Below are 24,417 nucleotides of genomic sequence, written 5' to 3' on the forward strand. Positions count from 1 at the left end.
GGGTATCCTTGTTGACTTTCTGTCTCGTTGATCTGTCTAATGTTGACAGTGGGGTGTTAAAGTCTCCCATTATTATTGTGTGGGAGTCTAAGTCTCTTTGTAGGTCACTCAGGACTTGCTTTATGAATCTGGGTGCTCCTGTATTGGGTGCATATATATTTAGGATAGTTAGCTCTTCTTGTTGAATTGATCCCTTTACCATTAAGTAATGGCCTTCTTTGTCTCTTTTGATCTTTGTTGGTTTAAAGTCTGTTTTATGAGAGACTAGGATTGCAACCCCTGCCTTTTTTTGTTTTCCATTTGCTTGGTAGATCTTCCTCCATCCTTTTATTTTGAGCCTATGTGTGTCTCCGCACGTGAGATGGGTTTCCTGAATACAGCATACTGATGGTTCTTGACTCTTTATCCAATTTGCCAGTCTGTGTCTTTTAATTGGAGCGTTTAGTCCATTTACATTTAAAGTTAATACTGTTACGTGTGAATTTGATCCTGTCATTATGATGTTAGCTGGTTATTTTGCTCATTAGTTGATGCAGTTTCTTCCTAGTCTTGATGGTCTTTACATTTTGGCATGATTTTGCAGTGGCTGGTACCGGTTGTTCCTTTCCATGTTTAGCGCTTCCTTCAGGAGCTCTTTTAGGGCAGGTCTGGTGGTGACAAAATCTCTCAGCATTTGCTTGTCTGTGAAGTATTTTATTTCTCCTTCACTTATGAAGCTTAGTTTGGCTGGATATGAAATTCTGGGTTGAAAATTCTTTTCTTCAAGAATGTTGAATATTGGCCCCCACTCTCTTCTGGCTTGTAGAGTTTCTGCCGAGAGATCTGCTGTTAGTCTGATGGGCTTCCCTTTGAGGGTAACCCGACCTTTCTCTCTGGCTGCCCTTGACATTTTTTCCTTCATTTCAACCTTGGTGAATCTGACAATTATGTGTCTTGGTGTTGCTCTTCTCGAGGAGTATCTTTGTGGCGTTCTCTGTATTTCCTGAATCTGAATGTTGGCCTGCCTTGCTAGATTGGGGAAGTTCTCCTGGATAGATCAATGGAACAGAACAGAGCCCTCAGAAATAATGCCGCATATCTACAACTATCTGACCTTTGACAAACCTGAGAAAAACAAGAAATGGGGAAAGGATTCCCTATTTAATAAATGGTGCTGGGAAAACTGGCTAGCCATATGTAGAAAGCTGAAACTGGATCCCTTCCTTACACTTTATACAAAAATCAATTCAAGATGGATTAAAGACTTAAACGTTAGACCTAAAACCATAAAAACCCTAGAAGAAAACCTAGGCATTACCATTCAGGACATAGGCATGGGCAAGGACTTCATGTCTAAAACACCAAAAGCAATGGCAACTAAAGCCAAAATTGACAAATGGGATCTAATGAAACTCAAGAACTTCTGCACAGCAAAAGAAACTACCATCAGAGTGAACAGGCAACTACAAAATGGGAGAAAATTTTCACAACCTACTCATCTGACAAAGGGCTAATATCCAGAATCTACAATGAACTCAAACAAATTTACAAGAAAAAAACAAACAACCCCATCAAAAAGTGGGCAAAGGACATGAACAGACACTTCTCAAAAGAAGACATTTATGCAGCCAAAAAACACATGAAAAAATGCTCACCATCACTGGCCATCAGAGAAATGCAAATCAAAACCACAATGAGATACCATTTCACACCATTTAGAATGGCGATCATTAAAAAATCAGGAAACAACAGGTGCTGGAGAGGATGTGGAGAAATAGGAACACTTTTACACTGTTGGTGGGACTGTAAACTAGTTCAACCATTGTGGAAGTCAGTGTGGCGATTCCTCAGGGATCTAGAACTAGAAATACCACTTGACCCAGCCATCCCATTACTGGGTATATACCCAAAGGACTATAAATCATGCTGCTATAAAGACACATGCACACGTATGTTTATTGCGGCATTATTCACAATAGCAAAGACTTGGAACCAACCCAAATGTCCAACAATGATAGACTGGATTAAGAAAATGTGGCACATATACACCATGGAATACTATGCAGCCATAAAAAAGCATGAGTTCATGTCCTTTGTAGGGACATGGATGAAATTGGAAATCATCATTCTCAGTAAACTATCGCAAGAACAAAAAACCAAACACCGCATATTCTCACTCACAGGTGGGAATTGAACAATGAGAACACATGGATACAGGAAGGGGAACATCACACTCTGGGGACTGTTGTGGGGTGGGAGGAGGGGGGAGGGATAGCACTGGGAGATATACTAATGCTAGATGACGAGTTAGTGGGTGCAGCGCACCAGCATGGCACATGTATACATATGTAACTAACCTGCACAATGTGCACATGTACCCTAAAACTTAAAGTATAATAATAAATAAATAAATAAAGAATGGCACATTGTCAACACAGCATGGGCTGGAGGGCAACACTGTGTGGGAGGCAAAGGCACTCCTGCCTCAGCGAAACAGGGGTGTGGATCAATTTCCTGGTTTGATGATGCACTCTAGTGCCCCCCCTGGAGGAAGCTGGGAGATGGGAAGGGGTCTGGATCAATTTCCTGATTTGATGATGCACTCTAGAGTCCCCCTGGAGGAAGCTGGGAGATGGGAAGGGGTCTGGATCAATTTCCTCGTCTGATGATGCACTCTAGTGTCCCCCTGGAGGAAGCTGGGAGATGGGAAGGGGTCTGGATCAATTTCCTGGTTTGATGATGGACTCTACTATGTTAGCTGTCCCCTGGAGGAAGCTGGGAGATCGGTACAATATACCTCGCTGTACTAGGTTTATAATTTATGAGCCCATAATTATTTCAAAATATAAAGTTTTTTTAAAAGTGGTTCAGAAGATGTGGGCCTGCATGTGAAGAAGTTTTAGAAATATCTTTATTTATTTTGCTTATAGTTTCCTTTTTATGTATGCACAAAAGTGATATATGATTTGAAAGAAACTATGTTGGAATAAGTGTGAAGAGCTCATCCGTTAAGTATAAAATACAGATTCCAAGTGAGTAAAGAAAATGGCTACATAATTCCAACGAACTCATCTTGTTCAGTCTGCCACAGGCCCTGCCCTTGATGAGGTCCCACAGGTCCTGCCCTTGATGAGGCCCCACAGGACACTCAGAAAGCTGCACGACCAGGCAGTGCCAGGGTTCCACCTCTATCTGCAGATGACGCTGCCCTGCCCTGCCCTCCCCACCAACAGCACTCTTCTGCAGTGAGGAGGGACCCTTGACCCCGCCACCACAGCACCCGGGTCCTCTTGCAGCACTTCTAGTGAGCTGAAGCAAGAGAGGAATAATGGGAGAGGCTGCCTGAAGTTTCCTTTTTTCTTACTTTTTTCCTGCAGGGCTGCCTCCTGCCTATGGCTACGTTATGAATGTGCTCAGTTTAGATAGTAGGTGCTGGAATTTTGGCTAACTGGCATTTCCCTTTGCACCAAGCAACTGCCCAAAGCGTTGATTCTCAGCTTAAACACTACACTAAGTCATTTAGCAGTAATGTTTGGGCTGGGTTCTGAGTGTGTGAATTCTGTCCAAAAGCTGCAGATGTTTAAGCTATTTCCTCCTGGAGTTTGGTGGAATAATAAAAGGTTACTGTTGTCACAGTGAGGAGGTCTGCAGCTGGTCCCACTTCCTTTCATTACTACCCAATGTAAACAGATTAAATCGAACTGCTCGGATCACCAGAAGGGACATTCCTTATTTCTGCTCCTTTCTGTTATGCTTTCAGTGTCCCTCAGGCTCCTTTCAGATGTCAATTTTTATCATTGGGAATATCTTGGCAACTGATTGCTCAGGCCCTCTTGTAAACGACATACCTTTTTTCAGGTTTCCTCTCTCTTCTCAGCAGCCAGGCGTAAACTGCAGTAGTGAGCAGGGTGTGACCCTTACCTTGAGAGCCACATGGCTACTGACTGCAGCCATGAAATGGGTTAGGTCACCCACAGAGCGGGCAGAGACCTTCCCTCCAACCACCTCTGGCTGATTTCACCACTAACACCTGGTGGGGTCCCTCCCCCACCCCAAGAGGTCTGCTCTTGTTGTGCACCCCACTCTGGGAAGAGGGAGACCCTGGGGCGCCCACCTAATCAGCCACCAGCAAGGCCAGGGCTGGTGAGGCAGCAGGAGGTAAGGGATGGCGTGGGTAGAGGCATTAGTCACTGGCATGTAAGTGTTATTACTAATGAGTAATAGCCCATGAAATGGTGGGTGGATCAGCTAGATCAGGGGGTTTAGTTGTTTCTTTCGAGACAGAGTCTCACTCTGTCACCCAGGCTATAGTGCAGTGGCGTGATCTCGGCTCACTGTAACCTCCGCCTCCCAAGTTCACATGATTCTCCTGCCTCAGCCTCCTGAGTAGCTGGGATTACAGGCATGCACCACCACGCCCGGCTAATTTTGTATTTTTAGTATGGTTTCACCATGTTGTTTAGTATGGTTTCAACATGGTTTCACCATGTTGGTCAGGCTGGTCTTGAACTCCTGACCTCAGGTGATCGGCCTGCCTCAGCCTCCCAAAGTGCTAGGATTACAGGCGTGAGCCACCAGGCCCGGCCATTTTTTTTTTAAATGACATAAAACCTCTGGTTCAAAAAAAAATTTCATCTGAAAGCCCACAATACAAAATGACTTGCAATAACACTGCTCTGATCGCAGAGTTCTAGGTCTCTGGCCTCCTCCTAACTTCCACAGCGACATCTGATGGGGCACCAAGGAATGCAGTTTGAAAACCATTAGCTCTCACTAAAGACAAGCTAGGGGAGTCTAAAGAGAGAATAACCTACCGAAGGTCACATGGTCAGTCGGTTAATGGCCGACAAGAGTCCGGCATTTTGCCAGCACCTGACTCTGCTTTACCCCATGTACTGGTCAGATGTCAGTGTTCTGTGTTCTTAGAATGAGCAGGTCTTGGTCCTTACAACAGTAACTTCAAGCTTTCATAGGAGGAAAAAGTTCCAAGAAAAAGGAAAATTACATTTTACCTGGCAAAACTGATTTTGTAGGTAATGGGGCCTCTCTATCTTAATCCAATTTAATAACAACCAGAGATGACTAGCGAAAATAATAACTTTTCCTGGCTACACTGCAAGCATCTGAGTGTTTAACTGCACAATTTCGGACATGACCATGGCAGCCACTAGCATTCGTGAGATATCAGGGCTCTGCAAATGGCTCTCCCGCGCAAAGCATGCTCACAGGGCAGAGGTGGCCCTGTGTGGGTGGAGGACACGCCAGAAGCACGGGCTCTACACCCAGAGCCTTCTTTCCACCCTAGTCCCTGCTCCCAAAATGCAATTGAGAACTGCATTTAATTAGTTACAAGAAACTGTTTGTTTTCTTCCATGCCAGTCAATACTATGACGGCTTTAAATCAACTGCATCTAATCCTATAAATACATCTCCGGGATGGAGCCTCCTCAAGATGTCCCATCAGTTTTGTTCATTTACTTCTATTCCTGAGATTCATTTCTATGTCCTCTACTCTTCAATGAGACATGAGTCCATCAACAAAATAGCACTGGGAAAGGAATTCTAGTTTCTGACATTGAGACCTGACTTCCAGTTTAAGCTCCTCCACTTCCAAGCTGTGCAACCCTGGGCCAACCACTTAACCTCTCTGAGCTGCAGTTTCATCACCTATAAAGCAAGAGGCAGGAATTGTGACGATAACATAAAGCATGTAAAAGAATTTAAAAGTGCAAAGGACTATAAAAGTGTGAGTATCCATTCTATTACAATCATTTAATCAAGGGACCAGACACATTTGATTGCATCATTTCAGAACTGCTCCTGGAAGCTCTGCTCTCTTGGCTCCTGCCCTCATGGTGCTGGGAATGAATGAATGCAGGGCTAGCTGCAAAGTACATGGTTACAGGTTTCCCAGAGCTGGTCCTCCCAGCCAGCCTCCCTTTTGGTGGTGTCTGGAGCAAAACAACACCATAAAATAATCCTCCAGCAGCCAAGTGTAGACAATTAAAAACAGGGATCACTAATCTAGAAGGGAAACGTTCTGATTTATTGCTCTAACCTCCCTTGTCATAACATGGCAGTTAACCAAAAACACCATTCTGTAGGATGAAGGGAGAGGAAATTTAGACTTGGACAGAAAAATCCAAAGGAAATTAAAGTGTTAGTGTGCTCTGAAAAGTAACTCTTCAAATATGCCACTGGCCACCTTGATATTTCCAGGCCTCCCCAATGGCTTCCAGACCTAAAGTGATCAGCTTACACTGCATGGAGGCCTCTCCTAGCCAAGGGTGCTGCTGGCTTCCTGGGGATTGTTCAGCCTCTCTCATCATCACTGTACCAGATGACAGTCAAACCGAAAACTCAGCTGACAAGTTCAGGAGATGCTGAATGAGGCAGAGCAGAACTCTCCTGGCCCCACCACAGTGGCTAATGAAGCTTGTGTGTGTCCTGGAGGCGGGGCTCTTCAGGAGCAGAGATGTGGGCAGGGAAGTCTGCCCTTTCACAGAGTTTTCTACATGCACTTTCAGATAAAGGCCTTCTGTAAAGACCACAACAGCTGTCATCTCTGAATGTGGCCAAGAGCCAAAGGATCGTATCTGGAGCAAGCGGACCCATTTTCAGAAACGCACATTGGGTAGGTTACCCGTGGTGACGCAAACCAGACTTACTTGATCTAAATCTCCTTTCTCCGTTGCCAGTTCCTCCATCTCTGGTGTTGGCTCATCTTCCAGGAAGGGATTGGTAGATGGGGGTGGAGACTCAAGCTTTTTCTGTTAGGTAGATATGAGAAAGAGAGGTGTTTTCTGAGCATATTCAATAGCTTTCCCCATTGATCTGCTTTTTCTAGGTGTCTCCAACAGCGAAGTCATGCACGCTATCTGATAAAGAAGAACTGAGGCAACCCAGACCACATTCTTACCTCCGGGCCTTCACAATGCTTTTCCATCTTCCTGCAACCTCCCTGACCACCCCGCCCCAACTCGAATCTGGCTAAAACGCTCACGCATCCTCAGTCCTCAAACCGGAACTCCGTTCTGCGGGGAAGCCTTTCCCATCTGTCAGGTTTGGGTCAGATGTCCCTGACACATGTTCCCAAACCAAGCTACATGTCTCCTACCCAGGCATTTATTAAAATATAGCAATTGCCCATTATTTGTCTTTTCCCTTCTGGCCTCCATGATGGCAGAGATTGTGTCTGTCTTGTTCCCCATCCTATCTCAGTGCCTGGCATGTAGCAGGTCCTCAGTAAATAGAAATGAATCAAAGTGCCAGATGGATTTCAACGCAAGAACAAACTACAAAACTAATCTCATGTGTTCTAGATGAACAGATGTCTCTTCCCATGTAAGCCCCATTACAACAACCACAACAGAAATCTCCTTGAGAAAATCGACTTCTCAGCTTCCAAATATGACCACTATTTCAAAATACATCACGGAGTGGAAACATGGGCCAGTGGGAAGGCTGCAGGCAGGAGGCATGGTAGCTGTAGCTCCAACCGTGCGGCACTGGCCCTATCACCCAGCTTCTCTGAGCCTCAGTAACTTCATCTGCTGAATGAGGATGTAGTCACAGGACTATCTGGAGGATCAAATGTGAAACCCTAGAAGCAGCACATGATACACACAAGGGTCACTGATGACGTTAATTCCAGTACAACTACAGAATCAAGGCAGCTCTCTGGAATTCCTTTACAATTTTCACCTAGAGATGTTGTTTATGCCTGGGAGCTGAAGACTTTAGCAGAAAGGAGGCCAACTGGACAAACAGAAAAGAGGGACTGCTTGGTGCTGGGGATGAGGGAAGGGGGCAAGGCATGGCTCTCTGGAGACAAGAAGTTAATGGAGAGGGAGTTTCTAAATGTACCTGATATTTTAGCCAATACCAGTGGGTCAATCTGAATTAATCTCTAAGCCAAAAGGGACAGCAGATGGACTATAGCGTGAATAACTTTGCCAAGTGCCAGGACACCATCTGGAGCTATTACAAACAAAAATAAAACCAAAACTTACACAAAGGCTTCATTCCTTTGTGTCATTCCTTTTATGTGAATGATACTCCACTGTACGGACAGACCACGTTTTGGTTATTCCTTGTCTACTGATGTCTCTACTTTTTGGCTACTGTGAATAGTGTTGCTATGAACATTTGTGTGGGACATACGAACATATGTTTTTAATTCCCTTGGGCATATACTTAGAAGTAGAAATGTGTAATTAAAAAAAAAGAATTCAGATTGCTTTGCTTTTTCTATTTGGCAGAGTTACCCCTTCACATTAGGCATGGCACATTAACACTGTGAGATGCACTGAAACAAGCAGGGACTACTTTTAAATCTTAACTGCATTTGGAAGAACAGAAAGGAAGAGGAACAGAAAGAAGTTTAAAGCAGAGGCTGAAATTGAAAGTGCTCACAACTTGAGCCGATAATTCCACTAGTGTCGTAAGAAAATCATCTCACTGCTTTGGGTAAGAGACAGCGAAGAGGAGAGAAGAGACAAGAGAAGAGAGGAAAAAAACAATCTCAAATGCATATAAAATTAGTAGACAAGGCCGGGTGCGGTGGCTCACGCCTGTAATCCCAGCACTTTGGGAGACTGAGGCAGGCAGATCACGAGGTCAGGAGATCGAGACCATCCTGGCTAACACAGTGAAACCCTGTCTCTACTAAAAATACAAAAAATTAGCTGGGTGTGGTGTCACATGCCTGTAATCCTAGCCACTCGGGAGGCTGAGGCAGGAGAGTCACTTGAACCTGGGAAGCGGAGGTTGCAGTGAATGGGGATTGTACTCCAGCCTGGGGGACAGAGTAAGACTCTATCTCAAAAAATAATAATAATAATAATAATAACAAAAAACATATCCATTTCTCCATAGCAGTCTGGCGTGAAGACAAACACTGGGATGATTCATGCCAGTGGCACACCAAGTTAAAAAGAAAGAAAGAGGCCTGGCGCGGTGGCTCACACCTGTAATCCCAGCACTTTGGGAGGCCAAGGTGGGCAGATCACGAGGTCAGGAGATCGAGACCATTCTGGCTAACACGGTGAAACCCTGTCTCTACTAAAAATATAAAAAAAAAAAATTAGCCAGGCGTGATGGCGGGCGCCTGTAGTCCCAGCTATGCAGAGGCTGAGGCAGGAGAATGGCGTAAACCCAGGAGGCAGAGCTTGCAGTGAGCCGAGATCGCGCCACTGCACTCCAGCCTGGGCGACAGAGTGAGACTCCGTCACACACACACACACACACACACACACACACACACAAATTAGTAGACAAAAATATCCATATAGCCTTATTTATAAAAGTGAGAAAAAATTAAGGGTCCTACGAGAAAAGAATAATTAGGGGAATCACTGAGTATCTATAGAATAAAATCTTTCTGTAGTAGTTGAGAAACAACTTAAGCTGTGACATATGAAGCATATTTTCATATGTGTGTGTGAGTTAATATGGAAATTAACTCAAAATGGATCAAAGATATAAATGTAGCAGCTGAAACTATAAAACTCTTAGGAGGAAACCTAGGTAAGTCTTTGTAGCCTTGGATTACGTAACAGTTTCTTGGATATGACACTAAACACAAGCAAGAACAAAAACCTTCACTAAAACTGAAATCCTGTGAAATGACTATCAAGAGAGTGAAAACCCACAGATGGGAGAAAACATTTGCAAATCATATGTCTGATATATGATAGAATATCTAAAGAAGTTATAAAGGCTGGGCATGATGGCTCACGCCTATAATCCCAGCACTATGAGAGGTTGAGGCAGGTGGATCACTTGAGGCCAGGAGTTCAAGAACAGCCTGGCCAACATGGCAAAACCCCGCCTCTACTAAAAAAAAAAAATACAAAAAATACAAAAATTAGCCTGGCATGGTGCTGTGCTCCTGTGGTCCCAGCTACCCAGGAGACCGAGGTCCGAGAATCGCTTGAACCCAGGAGGCAGAGGTTGCAGTGAGCCGAGATCTCACCACTGAACTCCAGCCTGGGCAACACAGTGAGACTCTGTCTCAAGAAAAAAAAAAAAAAGTTATGGAATATATCTAGAATGTGTAAAGAACTCTTACAACTCAACAATAAAAACAATCCAACTAAAAAATGGGCAAAAAATGTGAATAGACATTTCCTTTTTTTTTTGAGACATGAGTGGCGCAATCTCAGCTCACTGCAACCTCCACCTCCTGGGTTCAAGCGATTCTCCTGCCTCAGCCTCCCAAGTAGCTGGGATTATAGGCACCCGCCACCACGCCTGGCTAATTTTTGTATTTTTAGTAGAGACGGGGTTTCACCATGTTGGCCAGGCTGGTCTTGAACTCCTGACCTGAGGTGATGCTCCCACCTCGGCCTCCCACAGTGCTGGCATTACAGGTGTGAGCCACCACACCCGGCTGAATAGACATTTCTTTAAAGAAGCTGTGCAATGTCACTAGTCAATGGGAAAAAGCAAATGAAAACCACAATGAGATACTACTCTACACCCATGAGAATGGCTATAATTAGGGGAACAAAGGAGACAAGCGTCAGCAAGGATATGGGGAAACTGGACCCTCCTACATTGTGGGTAGAAATGCAAAACCGTGTGGCTGCTTCAAAAACAGTTTGCAGTTCCTCAAAAAGTTAAGCCTAGGGTTACCATGTGACCCAGCAATTCCACTCAGGTATATTCTCACAAGAATAGGAAACACGCTGACACGAAAACCTGCACAGATATTCACAGCAGTATTCACATAGTGAGTTCACACAGTGCAAACCTGTACAGATATTCACAGCAGTATTCACACAGTGAGTTCACACAGTGAAAACCTGCACAGATATTCACAGTATTCACACAGTGAGTTCACACAGTGAAAACCTGCACAGATATTCACAGCAGTATTCACACAGTGAGTTCACACAGTGAAAACCTGCACAGATACTCACAGCAGTATTCACACAGTGAGTTCACACAGTGAAAACCTGCACAGATACTCACAGCAGTATTCACACAGTGAGTTCACACAGTGAAAACCTGCACAGATACTCACAGCAGTATTCACACAGTGAGTTCACACAGTGAAAACCTGCACAGATACTCACAGCAGTATTCACACAGTGAGTTCACACAGTGAAAACCTGCACAGATACTCACAGCAGTATTCACACAGTGAGTTCACACAGTGAAAACCTGCACAGATACTCACAGCAGTATTCACACAGTGAGTTCACACAGTGAAAACCTGCACAGATACTCACAGCAGTATTCACACAGTGAGTTCACACAGTGAAAACCTGCACAGATACTCACAGCAGTATTCACACAGTGAGTTCACACAGTGAAAACCTGCACAGATACTCACAGCAGTATTCACACAGTGAGTTCACACAGTGAAAACCTGCACAGATACTCACAGCAGTATTCACACAGTGAGTTCACACAGTGAAAACCTGCACAGATATTCACAGCAGTATTCACACAGTGAGTTCACACAGTGAAAACCTGCACAGATATTCACAGCAGTATTCACACAGTGAGTTCACACAGTGCAAACCTGTACAGATATTCACAGCAGTATTCACACAGTGAGTTCACACAGTGAAAACCTGTACAGATATTCACAGCAGTATTCACACAGTGAGTTCACACAGTGCAAACCTGTACAGATATTCACAGCAGTATTCACACAGTGAGTTCACACAGTGCAAACCTGTACAGATATTCACAGCAGTATTCACACAGTGAGTTCACACAGTGCAAACCTGTACAGATATTCACAGCAGTATTCACACAGTGAGTTCACACAGTGCAAACCTGTACAGATATTCACAGCAGTATTCACACAGTGAGTTCACACAGTGCAAACCTGTACAGATATTCACAGCAGTATTCACACAGTGAGTTCACACAGTGCAAACCTGTACAGATATTCACAGCAGTATTCACATAGTGAGTTCACACAGTGAAAACCTGTACAAATATTCACAGCAGTATTCACACAGTGAAAAAGTGGAAACCACCCGAATGTCCACAGCTGATGGAAGAGACAACAATATGTGCATCACCCAAACAACGGTGCACAATTCAGCCATCAAAATGATGTGCTGACACACGCCTCATCATAGGTAAGGCTCCCTGTGTGCATCATCCACACAACGGTGCACAATTCAGCCATCAAAATGATGTGCTGACACACACCTCATCATGGGTAAGGCTCACAGACACTGTCCAGAGGGAGGGAAGGCAGACACAAAAACCACGCACCATAGCATCCGTTTATGTGAAGTGTCCACAACAGGCATCCGTAAAGACAAAAGTCAATTCGTAACTGCCCAGGACTGGGGAAAGAGAACTTGAAAGTCCTGCCTGCTAAGGAGGGATTTCTTCTGGGGTAACAGAAATGTCCTGGAGTTGCACAGCTGGGATCGTGGCATCATCTTATGAATATATGAAAACCAACTGAACTGTATACTTTAAACGATAAATTTCATGTGACATTTTGTGACATGAGTTATATCTCAATTTTAAAAACTAAGCAGAGAAAACTGTATTTAAAAAAATACAATTTCAACCATGATAATATCAACCATGTAAAATATATAGAAAGAATATATAGAAATATATATTCTATATATATAGAAAGAATATACCCAAATCCTCATCTCTGATTTGGATGACTTTTTTCCTGCTTCTCTATTCTCGCCATAATTTCGAAATTTTCTATCCTGACCCTGTATTATTCTCTTCTCAGAAACAAAAGTTAATCGTCCCTTGCGATATTATTCAAATGGAAGAATACATTTCTTTAGCACCAGTAAAGCATCCATAAAATATTTTCCAACGCTGAAGGGAGTCCATGAGGCGGGGGAATCTGTCACTGTCGGAGACAGATGTCCTCAAGCTGTGGCAGAGCTGGAAAACCTGCCCCTGTTCCTTACACAGTCTCCCTCATGCAGGTGCCGGAAGACCAGGGTGTAGAGTGAGACATGCTAGATGGTCTTTCATGAGCCGTGAGCCTTTTGCAAACGCTATTACACTCAAATTCCATGGTTGACAATTGTACCCACATAGCTTCTATCTTTACAATGTAATTCTAAAAACTGGGGAAGTATACGTGTATATTAAAATGGCCCCTATAAGCCAAAGGACAAGTCTATTTCAAAAGGCAACTTATGCAATGGTCAAGAGGAAGGGAAATCCAGCTGCATAAAATGGGAACATTTTTAATTTTATTACTACAAAAAAACAAACAAACAAACAAAAAAACCTCCCAGTGAAGCAGTTATAAAAAGCTAATCCGATCTAGTCTGCTTTTCTGCTTTCAGCAGAAGGCTGAATGTCATTTGCTCACCTTGAATCTAATCATCAAGTCACTAATAATGCATATGGATCCAGTTACATCACATCCAGACATTCTCTTTTAATTTCAAGGCATTTTAATTTACAGACTCTCTTGAATTCCTCCTAAAGGGTCAGAAGTTGAGGCAACTGGGAAAAGCATAGGCAGCTCACCTCCTCAAGTAACAGTTACAGCACAGGACATCGTGAAACTGGTTAAGCAACAAGCCTGTCCCTGAGGCTCTTTCAGTCTAAAGTTCTATCAGATGTTGAAGTCACAGCTCTTGAAAAAGAGCCAAGGATGATGCATCCCACTGAAGTCAGGAGTGATGGGTCAGGAGGAGCTGAACTGTGGCAGGTCTTGTCTTCCGGGTGAGCTGGCCACACTCTCAAGCTCATCCTCACTGTTTCACTGTCAGTCACCGCGGACTGGAGAGGTTCGGAATGATACAGTGAAGGCGGCGGTGGGGGTAGGGTGGGGATGACGTACAGCCTAGGGAGGGGCAGCAAGGGAGAGTCTCGCTGTTTTGGCTCCTTGGCTGACATCTTACCTATTTCGTGGCACCTTTCTGAGGAATTCAATAACTTTCTATAAAATTTGGCATATATCAAAGGGTATCAAGATATACCTTGGTTCATTTCACAATTTATTCTGGTATTTTGAAACAAAATGGTAGCCAAAAAGGAGTTTCCAAAGAGTGTATCCTGAAAGGAAGGTAGCATGGGGAAGGGGCCAGGGGCCAGGGAGCAGCAAATCTCCAGGCAGGGTACCCAGCAGCTAGACTGGGGGTCAGGACAGCTGGAACTCCTGGCCTTGCCCAGGCAGCCCCTTCCCGGTGCTTTGCGTTGGGAGCATGGTCGGTAGCCATGATGAATTCACCAAGGTTCCTGCCACTGAGGGTCGCAGAATAAAGGTGAAGAAGGCCATGCATGGCCCACAATGAGATGATGGTGGGGACCAGGCTCAGTGTGAACATCAGCTAGAGCGACAGCCTTCACGTCTCCTCACAGCAGAGCTGCAGGGAACCGATTCCTCAAGGCCCGTCCCACCTGGGTGAAGTGGCCATAGGGCTTCTGTTGCCTTCCTAGAAACTTATCTTTAAGGGAAAACCCTTGAAGGATATCAGACAGCCATTTTCAGGATTTGGAATGCAGAATAATTGCCAGGTCGTGATACCTGGCACAAAGAACAGGGTAGGAGGACGAGGTTGAATTAAAGAAGCTGAAGGATTTGGAGAAGTCTGTGGAGAGGAGAGCTGACTAAATAGAGAGGGAAAGAAAGAACTCATGGTGTTCATCAGGCTTTTCTGGCTAAGGATTTAGAACCTGAAACTCTGCAAACTTGAGAGGAGAGGAGAGCAACAACTGAACAATGAAGAGGGGATGATTTACAGACCAGTTCTGCCAAAACATTTCAAATAAGAAAACCAAAAAGGAAGGAGCTGGGGAAAAAGGCTCAAGTGTTCCTAGCTGACCCCTGACCACCACCACAGAGCACCACCTCGGCCAGGAGACACTGGGCTCCAGGCCAGGAGGTTGGCCCTGGCCGAGTGAGTTCAGGCAGAAAGGGGCTGTGCTGCCCTGAGAAACCAGTACCCCCAGCCCAGTCCTCCCGGGACAGAAGGTGGCTGACAGTTGGCCAACTGCCATTCTGACAGTCCTGTACCTGTGTTTTACAATAAAGCATTGTCTTTGCAAACTTGAGTAAGCTCCTGTCAGTTTTTCATGGTCTCTACGTGGTTACCCTGTTCAGCTGCCTCAGCTTGTCCAGAAGGGCCTTCCCTGCCCTCGTTCCCTTACCACTTTTGGCCTTTGGGGGATTTTTCCTTGGAGAGGTCCTGGGACAGACCCAGGTTCACAGGCTACCCTGGTCCTCAGATGCAACAGGGCCATTTGTTCCTCCGTGGTCCTATAGCTCCCTAAATGTAAAAGATAAATCACCAGGAAGTAGGGCCCAGCCAGAGAGGGTGAAGAATGGCTCAAAACAAGTGCTTGGCAAGAATGTCATTCAAGCATCCTTCACTGGGACCTATTTCCCGTCCGGTTATCTGGATTACCAGCTCATAGAGCCTGTCCTGATGCTCTCCGGACCCTGCCCAGCCAGAGGCCATGGGAGCTCGGGGGGCTACTCCCCGGGCGGGGCCTGTGCTCAATGCTGAACCCTCACGCTTGTCCCCGGGCAGATCTCTGCAGGGCTGAATCATGCTTGTCCCCGGGCAGATCTCTGCAGGGCTGAATCATGCTTGTCCCCGGGCAGATCTCTGCAGGGCTGAATCATGCTTGTCCCCGGGCAGATCTCTGCAGGGCTGAATCATGCTTGTCCCCTGGCAGATCTCTGCAGGGCTGAATCATGCTTGTGCCCTGGCAGATCTCTGCAGGGCTGAATCATGCTTGTCCCCTGGCAGATCTCTGCAGGGCTGAATCCCGTGCCACATATATCTATGCTTGAAACCAGGCAGAAGCATGGCTTGGGAAGGTCCGAGAGGAGAGCCAGCAAGAGGAAATCAGGGGGTTGCTAAAGCCAACCTCATACTTCTCAGGAGAAACTCATGATTCCTTCAGTGGGATCTCTGTTCCTATTTCCTTTCCTTTTCTGTTTTTTTGAGACAGTCTCACTTTGTCACCCAGGCTGGAGTGCAGTGGTGCAATCTCAGTTCATTGCAACCTCTGCCTTCTGGGCTAAAGTGATCCTCCTGTCTCAGCCTCTCAGGTAGCTGGGACTACAGGCGTGCGCCACCATGCCCCACTAATATTTCCTGGGTAGCTGGGACTACAGGCATGCGCCATCATGCCCCGCTATTATTTCCCAGGTAGCTGGGACTACAGGCATGCACCACCATGCCCAGCTAATATTTCCCGGGTAGCTGGGACTACAGGTGCCCACGACACCTGCTAATATTTCTTGGGTAGCTGGGACTACAGGCATGCACCACCATGCCTGTTAATATTTCTTGGGTAGCTGGGACTACAGGCGTGCACCACCATGCCCCGCTAATATTTCCCGGGTAGCTGTGACTACAGGCGCCCACCACGCCTGCTAATATTTCCTGGGTAGCCTGGGTGCACCTACAGGTGCACACCTGTAGGTGTGCACCACCACGCCTGCTAATATTTCCTGGGTACCTGGGACTACAAGTGTGCACCACCACACCTGCTAATATTTTCTGGGTAGCTGGGACTACAGGCGTGCACCACCACACCTGCTAATATTTCCCGGGTAGCTGGGACTACAGGCCCCCACCACGCCTGCTAATATTTTCTGGGTAGCTGGGACTACAAGCGCGCACCACCACGCCCTGCTAATATTTCCCGGGTAGCTGGGACTACACGTGTGCACCACCATGCCTGCTAATATTTCCTGGGTAGCTGGGACTACAGGTGTGCACCACCACACCTGCTAATATTTCCTGGGTAGCTGGGACTACACGTGTGCACCACCATACCTGCTAATATTTTCCGGGTAGCTGTGACTACAGGCATGCACCACCACACCCCGCTAATATTTCCCGCGTAGCTGGGACTACAGGCGCTCACCACCACGCCCCGCTAATATTTCCCGGGTAGCTGGGACTACAGGCGCGCACCACCACGCCCTGCTAATATTTCCCGGGTAGCTGGGACTACAGGCGCGCACCACCACGCCCCGCTAATATTTCCCGGGTAGCTGGGACTACAGGTGTGCACCACCACACCTGCTAATATTTCCTGGGTACCTGGGACTACAAGTGTGCACCACCATGCCTGCTAATATTTCCTGGGTACCTGGGACTACAAGTGTGCACCACCACACCTGCTATTTCCCGGGTAGCTGGGACTACAGGTGTGCACCACCAGGCCTGCTAATATTTCCTGGGTAGCTGGGACTACAGGTGTGCACCACCAGGCCTGCTAATATTTCCTGGGTAGCTGGGACTACAGGTGTGCACCACCATGCCCCACTAATATTTCCCCGGTAGCTGGGACTACAGGCACGCACGACCACGCCTGCTGATATTTCCTGGGTAGCTGGGACTACAGGCGTGCACCACGCCTGCTGATATTTCCTGGGTAGCTGGGACTACAGGCATGCACCACCACGCCCCACTAATATTTCCTTTTCTGACCTGCATTTCCTTTAAGGCTATTTTCACCTGTTCTGTGACCCATTTTTTCCCTTGTTACTAAAAAGAAATCAATATTGAACATTAGTTAGCAAGCAGAGAAGTATACATATTTTTGATGTGCTAAGTAGGAAAAGAGTGCTTTGTGGTTTCAGCTGCATTTTATTCTAATAAAGTCGTGAGTGAGCCCAAGTAGGCAGGACCTTGTGGTCTGGCCTCAAAATTGGGCTGCTGCCACCACCGCTCTGCAGTCCATTGCCTGAAAGGCCAGCCCGATTCACCTGCTCCACCCTGTCTAAAGACCAGCCCGATTCACCCGCTTCACCTACTCTGAGGCTGGTCTCATGGGACAAAGAGGGAATTGCACTGAAGTCTCAGGGTTTTAGGACCAGAAGGGTAGGAGCTAGAGAAGGTGGCAGAGGTGAAGGTTGAACAAGTCCCAGTCTGCCCCCCGCTTCAATCACAGTAGCTCAGTTTCACGGTTTTACACATTAGCTCCGTGGCCTAGAGTAAGTTTCAAACGAGCACAGCGCCTGCTTCCTACGGCTGATGAAGCAGAGTGACTGACTGAAGGTAAACACACCTAATACAGTGTGGGTCACCAAGTGGATGTTCAAAGCATGACAGCTATGGGTGTGTTCGGATTCTACATTCTATTTTTTTTTTTTTTTTTGAGATGGAGTCTCACTCTGTCGCCCAGGCTGGAGTGCAGTGGCGCAACCTTGGCAGCACCCACCACCACGCCTGACTAATTTTTTGTATTTTTAGTCGTGATGGGGTTTTGTCACGGTAGCCAGGCTGCTCTCAAACTCCTGACCTTAAGTGATTCTTCCCACCTCAGCCTCTCAAAGTGCTGGGATTATAGGCATGAGCCACCACACCCGGCCTCTACATTAGATTTTGTTACAAGAAAGGATTTGGAAATCACTGATTTGGCCCATCTCTCTCATTTTAAAACAATTGAAAAATAACTTTGTTAAAGTACACACAAAGTATGTAAATGCATTTGTATAAGAAAATTGCCAAAAAAACTATACCAGAGCAAATGGAAAAAAATATTTCCGTGCTTCTCTACCTACTCTCACTCCAACTTCCTTCCCAAGAGACATCCACTGTTACCATTTCCAGACCTCTTTCTTATACATTTACACACATAAACATGCTTTTTACTTTTTCCATATAAGACATTATACCTCCCAAAGTGCTGGGATGACAGGCGTGAGCTGCCGCGTCCGGCCCCCGTTCCACCACTTTTAAACTGCTGTGTAGCATCTCACGGTATGGATGCACTGTAATTTATTTAACCATCTTCAATAATAAACACTACAGACACAGCCAAGCCTTTTGCTTTTAAGGCTGCAGTTCACCTCTTTCTTTGTGCATCTTCCTCTACATGTATGGATTTTTTTTTAGACTTCTGGTTTAGATGTAAAATTGTTGCTTGACAGGACACGCATATTTACATTTCTGAAAGTTCTGATAATGACAATTTACGCACCAAAAAGGTTGTATCAAGCTGTATACTAGCACTAAAATCCTGTACTGTTAGTCTTGTAATTTTTTTCTTTTTGCAAACCTGATGTAGGAAAAATATCCTGTTTTCTTTTTTTTCATGTTTATTAGCCAACTGAATTTCTTCAGTCAATCGTCTGTCTGACTCTGTACTCATTTTTCTAATGGGTTACTTGTATTTTCCTTATTGATTTTTAGGAGTTCTTTACATGTGCTAGATATTAATCGTTTGTGTCATGCAGCTTCAACTGTTTTTTAATCCCTTGATTATGTTTCTGGTCTCTTTTTCCAAAAGAACGTTGTTCTATGTTGTTAAACCTTTTATACTCTTCTTCATGGCTTTTGGGTTTTATGTCTTATTTAGTCTCCCTAATATTCTGTTATTAAAGGATAGGTGGGCGCGGTGGCTCACACCTGGAATCCCAGCGCTTTGGGAGGCCGAGGCGGGTGGATCACCCGAGGTCAGGAGTTTGAGACCAGCCTGGTCAACATGGTGAAACCCCGTATCTACTAAAAATACAAAAATTAGCCAGGCTTAGTGGTGTATGCCTGTAATCCCAGCTACCCAGGAGGCTGAGGCAGGAGAATTGCTTGAACCTGGGAGGCAGAGGTTGCAGTGAGCCGAGATCGCCCCACTGCACTCCAGCCTGGTGACAGAGCAAGACTCTGTCTAAAAAACAAAATGAAAAAACAAAAAAAATAAAAAAAAAGGATAGTCTTTTCTTCTCATTTAACAGGGAAGGCAGTTCACTACATTACAGCAGAATCGGGATTAGACCACAAGTCTTGACTGCTGGTCCAAGGATTTTGCTACTAAATCACATTGCTTCTCTATTGTTACCTGCAGTTTAAAAAAAAAACAAATCTAGCTCTAAAGAAAATTCAAAGGTATGATTCTCTCAACTTGGATTTCTTCTTCCCTCCCTCCTTTCTTCTTTCCCCTTCCATTCCTGCCTGCATGGGTTCTGTGTACACTCTGCACGACTCGAGGAGACAGATGAGTCAGCTACAATTCCTGCATTCAAGGAGCTCAATGTCTATGCATATGTAATGATGCAAACAGAAATTACCATAGAACAGAGTCACTTGGTTTCCCAGTGGACAGGAAATCTGAAGAGAGCACATTGATGTGTTAGCAGGGAGCCTGGGCCTCCAAAGAGAAGAGGTTTACTCCTTTCTCTTTCTTTTCTTTTTTTTTAGAGATAGGGTGTCACTCTGTCACTCATCATAGCTCACTGCAGCCTGAACTCCTGGGCTGAAGTGATCCTCCCGCCTCAGCCTCCCAAGTGATTGGAACTAAGGGGTGCGCCCGACTAATTTTTTTTTTTTTTTTTTTTGTAGGGATGAGGTCTCACTATGTTGCCCAGGCTGGTCTCGAACTCGTGGTCTCAAGCAATCCTGCCTTGGCCTCCCAAAGTGCTGGGATTATACAGGTGTGAGTCACTGCATCAGACCAAAAAGAAGAGGTTTCCGGAGTGAAAATTTGGACCTGGTCTTTGACTACACAGAGACAAACGTTTAACCGGCAGTACTATGTTCCACCTTTCCAATGGAGGCACGTAGTCCCCAGGCCTGTATACCTGGCTTTGGGGTTTACAGAGACTCATTGACCTAGTTTGTTCACCAGAGATGTTAAAAGGTAAACCTTAAAGTAAAAACATATCCTAATTGTAACCAAATCTGATAACTGATAAAGAAATAAGGTATTTGTGACTGAGTAAGGCCTCTGACTCACAAAATTACTAGTCTGTAAAATGGGATCAATACTTAGGAAAAATGATGACAGGGCATTCTAGAAACATGACGTACTGCGTAACAGACAAATGATAAATCCACACAGAGTGTTCTGTATCATCACTTTCCCAGCAGCTCAGTGAAATCACTGCAACGAGGGATTAAGCACCGAAGCCAATGGATAGAGTCACCATACAGTGAAACCCTGAATCCCAACCACCCAACCCACTGATTTCACGTGGCAGCTCCCTAGGGAAGGTCTTACCAGGGTCCCATCGGTCAGGGTGCAGCCGGAGAAGCGTTTTGCAAGAAACCCCTCAAAGTTAGTTGTTCTTTGAATAGCAAAAAGAAGCAATTTCACTTCAATTTCCTTCGCTCTGGTACGCATAATCTTGGCAAGTTCTGCCCTTCAAAACAAAGAGATAGGAATACTATCAAACAAGCTGATCATTCATTCAGTAGAGATAAGGTAAATGGCCTTAGCTTATATTCAGAAAAAAAAAAATGTGTGTGGTCATTTCAAACCCTGAGGTCTGTTACCACCTTAGTCTAAAACCTGGGGAATAGAAATACATGTTCTAAACAAGATTTTTAACGTGAAATTATCCACCAGGCAAAAAAATCAGGGGTCATGGATGATATATATATACTTATATTTGTTTATTTATTTATTTATTTATTTGAGATGGAGTCTCCCTCTGTCGCCCAGGCTGGAGTGCAGTGGCGCGATCACTGCAACCTCCACCTCCTGGGTTCAAATGATTCTTTTTTTTTTTTTGTATTTTTAGTAGAGATAGTGTTTCACCATGTTGGCCAGGCGGTCTCAAACTCCTGACCTCAAGAGATCCGCCCACCTCGGCCTCCCAAAGTGCTGGGATTATAGGTGTGAGCCACCAGTAATTTGTTTACATAGTTACTACGTTGCCTGTATCTTTGAACTGTTTAATAATTGGATAATAATACATACGGAGCACCTAATTTTTTATTAGTGTATATAGCCTATATAATTTCACAAGTCATTAATTACTGAATTATAAAGCCCTCCCTCTTCCTGAAGGCCCAATAATCATCTCTTCAACTAGAGAGCAGGAGTCCTGGAAACACACGCAAGGGACAGGATCCCTGCGGGAAAAGTGACAAGCACGCTTAGCTGGTCCCTGCCCGAGAAGCTCCTGTGCCGCTCTCACTCAAACGTTCCATCTCAGAAGCTCAGTTGCTGGTGAACAGGGACATGTGAGTTCTTAGTAAGGACTAAGCTACCATCTTCTCACACAAATAAATAACAAAATCAAACAAAGAGTCTCTGAGTTTATTTGAGAATGATGTATCTGTAGGATTTTAGCCAAAATTCTAACAATAGAAGCTTGGCAGCAACACTGCCATTAGCAGAGACAACAATGGCAGGTACTGGCGCTCACAGAGACGTGCTGGCTCTAGCATACGTCCAGCCTCTCCCAGGCTCCATTTCTCACTGAGCTGGTTTGCAAGTCTGCTGAACTGTAGGCTAAAAAGAATTAGCTAACAGTTTCTCAAGGAATTCACTCTTTATTTTGTTAATTGGGATTTAGAAGGTGACAATCTCAACTCATCTTAAACCAATGCTAAAAGGTTCTCTAAACCTACAGGAGTCAATGTGTTTCTTTTTTTTTCTTTCTCTTTCTTTCTTTTTCCCTTCCACTCTCCCTCCCTCCCTCCCTTCCTTCCTCACTTCCTTCCTTCTCTGTCTTTCTCTCTCTTTTTTTTTTTTTTTCTTTGAGACAGGGTCTCACTCTGTCACCCAGGGCTAGAGTGCAATGGCACGATAATGGCCTACTGCAACCTTGACCTGGGCTCAAGCAATCCTCCCACCTCAGCCTCTCTAGTAGCTGGGATTACAGGTGCTTGTCACCATGATCACCTAATTTTTGCATTTTTTGTAGAGATGGGGTTTTGCCATGTTGCCCAGGCTTGTCTCAAACTCCTAGGTTCATATGATCCACCTGCCTTGGCCTCCTGAAATGCTAGGATTATAGGCATAAACCACCAAGCCTGGCCCAATGTGTTTCTTAGAATAACAGCCACACAGAACGGAGCTGAGTGCACCTGTAGTTGCAGCTACTTGGGTGGCTGAAGCAGGAGGGTTGCCTCAGCCCAGGAGTTCAAGGCTGAGGTGCGCTATTACCATTCCTGTGAATAGCCATTGTACTCCAGCCTGGGCAACACTGCGAGACCCCCATCTCTTAAAAAAAAAAAAAAGCCACACAGAATGTATGTGAACACCAAGCGTGAACACTACCATGAACTATGGACCATCACTCTGGGGAATGATGATGTGTCCGTGTAGTTTCATCAGCTGTGACAAACGCATCGCTCTGGTGGAAGGTGCCGACCACGGGGAAGACTATGCACGTGGGGCCGGGAGCACCTGGGAACTCTCTGTGTCTTCTGCTCAATTCTGCTGTGAACCTAAAACTGCTCTAAAAGGTAAAATCTATTTTAAGAAAAGCCAATATCCCTTAAACACTTTTCCCCCACAATGTGTTTGAAACCTGCAATTTGACTTTACCTTCCATGATTTTAATAAAAAAGACGGCCATGGATTATGGGAAAAGGTGGTTGAGTTATGCTAGATATGGGCTTTTTTTTTCTCTTTTTCACCCGGCATTAGATCTAACTGTGTACTACTGGGAGGAAATATATAACTAATAAGAACCAGTTACCAACACTGTTGTAGTCCAGCCGCAAATAAAGAATAAAAAGGAGTTCAAGACCAGCCCGAACAACACAGCAAAACTCTTGTCTCTACAAAAAATACACACACAAAAATTAGCCGGTGTGGTGGCACACACCTGTCATCTCAGCTACTCAGGAGGCTGAGGTGGGAGAATCACTTGAGCCTGGGAGGTCAAGGCTGCAGTGAGCCATGATCACACCACTGCACTCCAGTCTGGGTGACAGAGTGAGACACCGTCTCAAAAAAAAAAAAAAGTCTGACTCTGGCTTTAGCTTTGTCATAGATATACTGATTTAACCTTCCTGGGCTTCGGGTTTTTTTAATAAAAACAGACTATCTGTCCTTGGGCTACACTCATGGATAATGTAGAGAGGATGAACAAAAGACGGTCTTTAAAATGCTTGGAAAGCTCAGACGCAGGCCAGGTGCAGTGGCTCATGCCTGTAATCCCGGCACTTCAGGAGGCTAAAATGGGCGGGCAGATCACCTGAGGTCAGGACTTCAAGACCAGCCTGGCCAACATGGTGAAACCCCATCTCTACTAAAAATACAAAAATGAGCCAGGTGTGGTTACACACACCTGTAATCCTTGCTACCTGGGAGACTGAGGCATGAGAATCACTTGAATGCAGTAAATGGAGGTGGCAGTGAGCCAGGATTGTATCACTGCAGCACTCCAGCCTGGGTGACAGAGTGATTCTGTCTTGAAATAAAAGCTCTATGAACTATCCAGAGGCTATACACACTGTACTGGGAGTGGGAAATTCATTCAACAAATGTTTCCTCTGTGTCTGCTATATCATTAAGGTAGATACTACCCTGTCTCTATGGAACTATCTATCTAGCAAGTCAGAAAATAAAAATGATGACGGGATATATACACAGCACACTGATACATGCGATATCGACTAGGGGAAAACGTGGGGTAGAGGAATCACTGTAGGTCAATCTGGTGTATAAGCCTTGAGTTGGTGGAGAAGGTAGAGACGGCTTGAGGCAAGAACTACACCACGGAAAGTCCCAGAGCAAAGATGGGGCCAGAGGGAGCAGCTGGTGGGGCCA

At 45.2% G+C, this 24,417-nt stretch overlaps 1 protein-coding gene across 5 annotated transcripts in view; it reads right to left on the reverse strand.

Moving 5' to 3' along the window:
• VPS53 (VPS53 subunit of GARP complex) overlaps positions 1 to 24,417 on the reverse strand; it is a 200,504-nt gene that overhangs the window by 80,664 nt on the left and 95,423 nt on the right. For all 5 annotated transcript variants that reach the window (XM_031003546.3, XM_055367078.2, XM_004058206.5 and 2 more), the window contains 2 exons: positions 20,908 to 21,049; positions 6,648 to 6,749 (listed from right to left, as the gene is read on the reverse strand). In XM_031003546.3, coding sequence (XP_030859406.1) covers positions 6,648 to 6,749; positions 20,908 to 21,049 — 244 coding nt within the window. The remainder of the gene's footprint in view (positions 1 to 6,647; positions 6,750 to 20,907; positions 21,050 to 24,417) is intronic.

The sequence above is a fragment of the Gorilla gorilla genome, chromosome 19 (genome assembly GCF_029281585.2).
Source record: "Gorilla gorilla gorilla isolate KB3781 chromosome 19, NHGRI_mGorGor1-v2.1_pri, whole genome shotgun sequence".
In the NCBI taxonomy this organism is placed as follows: Eukaryota; Metazoa; Chordata; class Mammalia; order Primates; family Hominidae; genus Gorilla; species Gorilla gorilla.